The sequence below is a fragment of the Sphaeramia orbicularis genome, chromosome 1, assembly GCF_902148855.1.
Source record: "Sphaeramia orbicularis chromosome 1, fSphaOr1.1, whole genome shotgun sequence".
Taxonomy (NCBI): Eukaryota; Metazoa; Chordata; class Actinopteri; order Kurtiformes; family Apogonidae; genus Sphaeramia; species Sphaeramia orbicularis.
Genome location: NC_043957.1, coordinates 37793929 through 37802905, shown reverse-complemented (window position 1 = coordinate 37802905; position 8977 = coordinate 37793929). Strand labels below are relative to the sequence as shown.

The following is an 8977-nucleotide window of genomic DNA, read 5'->3' as shown; positions in this document are numbered from 1 at the left end:
TGTCTTTGGATGGTGGGAGGAAGCTGGAGTACCCAGAAAGAACCCACGCAGGCAACTCCACACTGAAAAGTCCCACCCCCATCCACTGGTGTTGGAATCGAACCCAGGACCATCTTGCTGTGAGGCACAAATGCTATTCACTGCACCACCGTGTCACAAAATATTCTTCCTAGTATGCTTTTTCTGCTCTAGTTTTTTTTAAATTAAGGAGATGTTAACTCTGAATGTACATAATGATGCATGTTGAATCCATTTTTGCAGTTAGATACTCCTATAACAACTTAAATTGCCATTGAGGGATGTATTTGTGAACTTGAAACAATATTGATTCATAGTATGTAGGCTGTTTATTCATCTGAATCATGAAAGAAACAGGATTTCAGAGGCTTTTGAATGAATATTGGTGTGAACATAAGTCAAAGTAAAGCTAATTATCATATTTCATATATCTATAATTAGCAAGCAGAAAGATGTTGTTGTCTTCCTCTAATGGCAATGTGGTTCACTAATTATGACATTCCTACACTGCAGCTTTATTTAATGTCAAGTACATCTTCAGTGAGTGCCAAGTACTGATGAAAAAAGTAAGTTTGGCTAAATGGGGATAAGACATCATGAAAGGTGTGAAACCCAGTAGCTGTTAATAAAGTTGTGCATGAGTTGCTTAGAGTCCTGGTTTGGATGATGGTTGTTGCATGTTATTCGCTGACACTCCACAAAATAATTTCTTCCTAAAATAATAGTTATTTTTGAGCAAAAAAGAAAGTAATGCTGGATCTTTCCATTACACAGCTGAATTGATATGGGCTCTTACGTTAGAAATGGAATAGACGAGGAGGCACCCATAAATATTAGGTGGAAAAAAGATAGAAATACAGAATGTAGAACCAGGGATATTTGTCAGATAGCGATATAAGAACATCCTTGTACCTGGATAAACCATTAACCAAACAACAATTAAGATCCCCAGCATCAGTGATCGTACAGAATACAGATAATCTCCAAAAAGTCACTGCAATTATGGTCTTGTTCTTTCAACTGTGGGTTTGCTCTTCAAGAAATAATCCATTCCCTCTGAGACACATGGAAATAAACCCTGTCCTACCACAGATAAGTATAGGACATTTAACAATGAACTGAATATAATTAATATCATACAGAAACTATAGCCTTCAAGTGCCACAAGTAGGCAAAATACATTCTGACAAAATAAACAAAATCAGTGTGTTGACAGTAAGAGAAAAAAACTGTTAATTAAAAAACAGTGATAGATTTCAACACATAATAGACATAAATGCAGTTATTCTGCATGTGCATGTGTGCGTGTAAAGGACTTCATGTTTTCCAGTGCTAAACTGACAAAAGCTCATTGACTTAAACTGCATATATGTTGCTCAGGCACTTGTTTTAATTCATAGAAACCAGAATAGAGATGGACTGCCTCTGATATTTGATGGATCGGTCACATCATTTAATTCTGCTCTTTCTAACCCAGAATAAATAGAATCTCATTTGCTGCTTTGCATTTTGCTTTTACATTGCCCCGGTGCAGCCGGGGCAATGTAAATTGCCACTCCAGCCCGCTTATTATCTGGGAGCAACATAGTGTACCGCTGTGAATTCAACGCTATTGCTTTGATCTCAGAGAATGGACGTCATTCATTTTCTGTCAAATAAAAGGCTTTGTGTGTGCGTAAATGTGAACATCTCAGTGTCAAAAGCTGGACTCGGGGACCGTCCTTTTGCGTCCGAGGGAGGTTGTGCTGTAACGAGGCCTCTGCAGGGTGCTGTATGAAGGCTTGTCTGTTGTCAGGCTGCGGGACTGTGCTGGAGCCGTAGACATCCCGTTACGATGCAAAGATGCTGTCCTACGCATGCTCTGCTCTGCCTTTGTAGGGATGTTTGAAGAGCTCTGGGAGCGTTTGATGTCTGACGTAGTTCGGCCCACTTTCCCATTTGCGATCTCATCACCTACATAGCCTGAGCCGTTGGATCTGCCCCCCTCGGCCCCGGCTCCACCTCCACCTCCGCCTCCTGCTGCTCCGTTGGACAGTGACAGCCTTGACAGGGTCCTTCTACCTCCTACCTCACCTCCCCCCTTCCCTGAATCACCCTCTCTGGATTTTCTTGAATCCTTGTCTTTCTTCAGGAAGTTACCTTTGAAGAACGACAGAAGTCCCTCATGGCTCTTGGGCACTTCACCTTTTTTGGGCTTTGAATTTCCTTCATTTGTACCGTGGTCAGCCCTTTCCCCTTTTTCCCCTTTGTGTCTTCTCAGTGTCCCGTCGTGAAGGCTGGGAGTGCTGTAGCTGGGCTGAACTCCAGCACTCGGTCTTCTTTTTGTCTCACTGTCTTTGGAGGAGCTCTGTTTCCTGGAATCCTTCCTCCTGGTTAGAGTGTTACTACTGGAACTACTGCTTACCGCGGGGACCTCGTCGGCTGCGTGGCTGGTCTTGCTATTTCTCAAACTGGGTGTCTTGTCTGATGGTCTCCTCTGGCCCTGAGGGACCTGGGGAGACTCTGGTGCCACTTCTCCAACACCCAAATGACTTATACTCCCAACACTAGAAGACCGGCCAGCTGCTTGGCCTTCAGCAGCTTCTCTGGTGCCAGGCGGTCCGCTCATCAGCGCCACTATTGGATCCTTTGTGCATCGTGGACGTCTGCCAGATTCCAAGTACTGCACCAACTCAACAGGAGCAGGGTCTTGGACTGGGGGAGGCACTGGGTCAGGTTTTCGTCTGTCCTTGGAACCAAGCGACCAGCGCAGAGGAAGCACTTTGCTCAGGGTGTCCTTGGACTTGCTGGGGGTTCTCATGCTCACACTGCGACCCTGGAGACCCCGGATGAAAGGTCTGCTCTCAAACCCCCCTAAATATTTTGTAAGAAGACAATGTTTTGTTATTACAGTTAAATTCAACAATCTGGAGACAAACACGATCCATCAGAGGGCATCATATCCTACTTTATGGTACTAACTTTAACTTTATAACTTTATGGTTATCAATTACAGCTAAATGCATTCCAGTCAAATATGGTGTGTATGACTTTTTTCTTTTGGCCAGAAAGTGTATATGACCAAGACTGAGGGGAAACAGACAGAGGAGCAAAAGACACAACTTCAAAACATAACTTTATTTACTTAATTATTGGAAGTTTAGGGCAAAAATATTCAGTGATTTTCTAGCTATGCCATATTTCTGGATGTGGTTCATTACCTTTTTCCTCTTTAGAATCATTGTCAAGGAAGACAGGGGACTCTGGAGAGTCAGGTATGGAAGACGGGCAGGTGGTGGAAGATCGAGAGACCAGACTTCCTCTTTTACTGTCGCCTGTTAACCGGATGAGCCAGTGGTCTGACATGGATGAACTTGTGGAGCCTGTGATAAAAGTAAAAGACCTTGTAAAAACAGTCAATCATAGAGAATGTAGAGTAGTATTAACCCTCCGGTATCCCGTCCAGCAAGGCCCTTACTAAGCACCAAGTGTGCCTTTTTGGCTCACTTGTGGAATAATGTCAACAAAAAAAAAATTCATACAGTTTGTTTTTAATTCTTTTACACTTTTTTCTATTTCATCAACTTGAACCATAAATAAAAATACCAAATACTCAATAATTGTCATATTTTTTAACCCTTTAAATGTTGGTTTTGTAATGTAAATAAACCATTTTTTTGGATGCAAAAAACATAAAAAATAATTTTTTTCAATATACAACAGAAAAAGTGAATCATATATTATTTGATTTTTTCATCCTGGTATATGTCAATGATTAACAGCAACATTGGTTAATTTTGCATTATTATTTTTGGCGCTAGGTCAAATATACATAAATACTAGCATCTGTCACCAAGTGTGCCAAAAAGGCACACCTATAAATCAGACTATTAAATATTATATATTGATTTATTTTTCTTCTCTAATTTGATTTTATTTTTGCAAATCAAGGTCAGCCCTAATCATACATATCAAATGGAAGAAATAGTGCGTTTTAGGCACACTTGGGAGACAGATGCTAGTCTTGTAATTTTCTTTTGTTTACAATGTGCACATTTTAGTTGGTGGCCAGAATGTTAAAGATCATGCACAAATGAACTTTTGAATTCTAACCTTATTTAAATAGTGAAAAATAATATGAAGTTTTTTAAAACAAAGTGAAAAGTGTGCCTAACAGGCGCACCAGGATACCGGAGGGTTAAGGAGGTCATTTTAAATCATGCTTGTTGTTTTTGTCTTTCTGACACTTCTGACATCGAGTCCATCAACATCTTTTACCACTTTTGCAGGCTGTGTTGTAAATGGCTATAAAGCTTGATGCAAGTTGTTAGTTTTGGAGGCATGAACAGCTGAAATCTGTGCCACTCCACATCTGGTAGTTGCCACTCCAAATTGCGCAGGTAACACAATAGTCATTATTTTTTGTTCACTGTTCTGTACCTTTTCTTGTAGCATATAACCTTAAATTGCTTTGAGTGTTATAATGCACAACCTTGGTATCTGCTGTTTTCTGAAAAAGGAGGGGGTAGGAGAAAGTGAGAAAACATTTTTGTGTCTTGTGGATGAGACCAGAGCAGTTTTTCACATTAAATATACATGTTGACAGATTGCTCCAGTGGATCTGATAGGACTGTCAAAGCAGCAGACTAGTATGGAAACAGTTCTACAGTAAAACAATGGCGGTATAAAACCATGTCAACATGTCTCCTTTTGTCAAAGTGAACTTTCATGCACAAGGAATGAGCTTTTCTTCCAGTTGTCACAGAACGCAAGGTACAATTTTGACAGTTTAGACTCGACACCTGCAATTACTGTCAATATATTTTTCTATGCTGCATATTAAAGACTTTTTATAGCATGTTCCCACTGCAGATTTACAGTCATTTACTTCCAGTCACTCTGAGATTGTGACTCATTCCCTTAGAAAAAACAGAGGAAATGAAGGAGAGAGAACGGATGGGTAAAAATAACAAGCACTAAGCAATACACCTAGGAGCCTTCCAATTCTTGAGCAGCATTGGGCAGTACAAAGCCTCATCTGATGTACTGAAAAAAGGCACAGTTTTATATAGGCTGTCATCTGATGTGCAAACTGTGATTGAGATGCATCTTTGATTAGTTTTTTTCAAATTAGTCAAGGGTCATGTTAAACTGTGTTATCATTTTTGTCATGTTTTAAGCCTGTAAATAACAATAAATGTAAAAAAAAAAAAAGGTAGTTATTGTCATTTCTTAAGATTCTTAAATTGAGAAGTTGTGCATATGGTTTCAGTCTTAAAATAAGCAAAACAATCTTGATCCTTTGCTGGGGTAATTTACTAAATATTGCTATACCTTGTTACTTGTAAAATCCTGGAAAATCTTATTAAGAAAAAGTTAGATATACTTTTTAAAATAAGAATATTTTTCTTAATTAAAATATTCTTGGCACGCTGTTTTTCTATTTAGATGAAAAATAAGACAAATGTTCCAGAAATAAGGCTTTTTTCACTTTCTTAGAAATAATTTTTTGCCGTGTACAGCCAGAAGCGTAAAAAGAAACATGACAGCCAAATATCCGTAATTTCCTTAAATGAGGAGTGATATTCATTCAGCATTCATTTAAAAATGCATATAAAAGCGTCCATTTAAACATGCAAATAACAGTTAATTTAACTTGACTTGGATAGTTTCAAAGGGAGTGTTTGTGATTTTTGAATTTTCTGATTGCTAAGAAATGAAAAAGCAAAAGCAGAGACTTTAAACTTGACAGCTATTGCATTGCATAACATAACAAATCAAAGTTGTTTGCTATAACCAGATAATCCTAATTAATACATCCCAGCCAGAGATACGGAAAATGTAAACATGCAAACAAACCACAATTTACTAGCTAGGTGATACAACTAGAGAGCACTAAATATGTTATGTTCATATAAACAAAAGTGTCCTTTCTTATTTGCAAAGTCACATTCAGTGCACATACATTTAATCATCAAGGTTGACACTGAAGACAGAAAATGACCAGGAGGGACATTACGACATTATCAGGTTCCATATAAACCTTTTTTTTTTTTAAACCTTTATTTTTAAGATTAAAGTTAACAAAGATCAAACACACAATTGTCAAGGCCACAAGAACTTACAATCTTAACATACAAACAAAAACAAATACATACAAAGGGATTCTTAAACATTAATTCTCTATAAAACGTCCATCGTGTAATTTGATAAGCTTAATACTGTAAATGTACTGTTCAAATTCAACCAGGAGTCTGTGTAAACTGGGGGTCATTTTCAACAATTTACATTAATGGATATGGAATTTACTAAACAATATTTATGAGTTAACAATGTACTCAATGCTGCTCTCTTTGTGAATAAAACATGTAATAACAGACATACATGCAGTTACAATGAGGTGTTTGACTTTGCACAAATATATCTTTCCAATTCAGTCCAGAGGTTAATAGAGTGATTGCACTGATAAAATAAGCGTATTAAAGTTTCAGGCTCATTATTACATAAGTTACATTTATGTTCTAGATCTGAAAATTTAGAAAGATATGCATTAGTGGTATACAGGGTGGGGAAGCAAAATTTACAATATTTTGAGGCAGGGATTGAAAGATAATGTATGACCAATTAGTTTATTGAAAGTCATGAGAATTTATTTGCCACAAGAAAATGTATATAATAGAAAATGTTTTTATTCTATGTGTCCTCCTCCTTTCTCAGTAACTGCCTTCACATGCTTCCTGAAACTTGCACAAGTGTTCCTCAAATATTCGGGTGACAACTTCTCCCATTCTTCTTTAATAGTATCTTCCAGACTTTCTCCTAATAGTTTTGCTCATAGTCATTCTCTTCTTTACATTATAAACAGTCTTTATGGACACTCCAACTATTTTTGAAATCTCCTTTGGTGTGACGAGTGCATTCAGCAAATCACACACTCTTTGACGTTTGCTTTCCTGATTACTCATATGGGCAAAAGTTTCTGAAAAGGTATGGATAATAGTGTTAGGTATGATTATGACATCAATATCTGTTTGGTTTCAAAACAATTGACGTAGTGCCTGCTGAGAGAAAACAACTATATGTTCATTGTAAATTTTGCTTCCCCACCCTGTATATGTTTATGTTTATGCATTTGGCAGATGCTTTTTTCCAAAGGGACTTACAGGGGAAAACCAATTAAATCACTCAATCAAATTTTATTTATATAGCGCCAGATCGCAACAAAAGTTATCTCATGACACTTTATATATAGAGTTGGTCAAAACCAGACTCTAAGCCAATTTACAAAAACCCAACAGAATATAAATAAAACAACAGAATATAAATAAAATTTGATTGATTGATTAATTTGATTGGTTTTCCCCTGTAAGTCGCTTTGGAAAAAAGCATCTGCCAAATGCATAAATGTAAATGTAATGTAAAATCTTAACATGAATCTCTCTTATCTTATTGTAGATGCAGTATTTGGATGGTGATATCCATGCTCTTCGCCAATCAATATATGAAAAGACATTGTCCCAAAAAGCCTTCCCTCTTGGAGTTATTTTCTGCTTTTCATAGAATGTGTTTCTTATATGTTTAACCTTGCATTTAGAATCTAAAATGTCAATACTATTAATCATTAAACAAGACTCTATTCTTATCACTTCTTGAAACTGAAGATGACTTTTCATAAGAAAGCGCAGACCATGACGGATAGCTTTAGGTACCTGACTGAATTCCTTATTTGTTATAGGAAAAGACTTTAATAAGAAGAAAATGTTCATAACTAAGCATTAAACCATCGTTGTCGAAGAGATCACACATAAATAATACCTTTATCAAACCAACTTTGATTGAAAATAGATTTCTTCCCAACAGAAATGTCTCCATTATTCCAAATAACCATCTTATGAGGGGAAAAATTGTGATTATAACATAATTTCCAGGCCAAGGGAGCTTGCTGGTACAACTTAAAAAATTTTGCTGGTAATTTTGTGATGTCAAAGTTGCAGGTCAGAAGAAAGGAAAGACCAACTAAACTTCTAAAAATACAGTTTGGGATGAAGTACCAGGTTCCATATAGACCACTTTGGAGTTGATGTCACAGTTTACTGCCAGTTTGGTGGCCGAAAAACACTGTATATCAACGGCGGCAAATGGAGAGATCTGAGAAAATAGAGGAAAAAGAGGAGGGAGAATTTCTTGCTGTGCTGTAGGTTGTCAAAATCGAAATGCTAAAAAAGCAACCTTCACTTTTACTGAATACCGTCATTAAAGACACCATTTGAAGCAAACCATCGACGCTTACGGTTGAAGCCATTAATCGGACGGACTGGACTGATGAAACTGACTGAATCAGCAGTGATTTGCACTGCCAGTCAAAAGTTTGGACTCACCTTCTCATTTAAATGACATGAGATGGACCGCAGATGGCCAACAAGAGTTCAGCATCACTGGGAACTCCTTCAAGACTTTTGGAAAACATTTCAGGTGACTACCTCATAAAGCCCATCGAGAGAATGCCAAGAATGTGCAAAGCAGTAATAAAAGCAAAATGTGGTTATTTTGAAGAATCTAAAACATATAAACATGCTTTGACTCATGTCACACTTTTTTTTTTTTTAACTACACAACTCCATATGTGTTCATTCATAGTTTTGATGCCTTCAGTGAGAATCTACAATGTAAATAGTCATAAAAATAAAGAAAAAACAGGTCCAAACTTTTGACTGGTAGTGTACATTGTTTTAACCCTTTCATGCATGCATTATGAGAACCTTAGTCAAGATTTTTTTCTTGAGTGTTTTTATTCCTCCTTAGGCATAAAAAAAACAATGTGATCAAGTTTTTTTTTTCTATAGTTACAAAAATATCCATGAATTTAATTTTTGAAGTAAAGAAACCTGTGTTTAAAACCCAATATCAGAAAGTGATATGAAAGCAATGAAATAAAAACATTTTTAATGCTGCTAATCTGATGTCTTCTCACATTTTAACA

The 8977-nt window shown here is 37.0% G+C and overlaps 1 protein-coding gene across 1 annotated transcript in view; it reads right to left on the bottom strand.

Annotated features, from left to right (window-relative positions):
* Positions 1-201: 201 nt before the first annotated feature.
* usp43a (ubiquitin specific peptidase 43a) overlaps positions 202-8977 on the bottom strand; it is a 211892-nt gene continuing 203116 nt past the window's right edge. The window contains exons 15-16 of the mRNA XM_030137013.1: positions 3219-3380; positions 202-2871 (exon numbers count right to left, since the gene is read on the bottom strand). Coding sequence (XP_029992873.1) covers positions 1715-2871; positions 3219-3380 — 1319 coding nt within the window. The 3' untranslated portion in view covers positions 202-1714. The remainder of the gene's footprint in view (positions 2872-3218; positions 3381-8977) is intronic.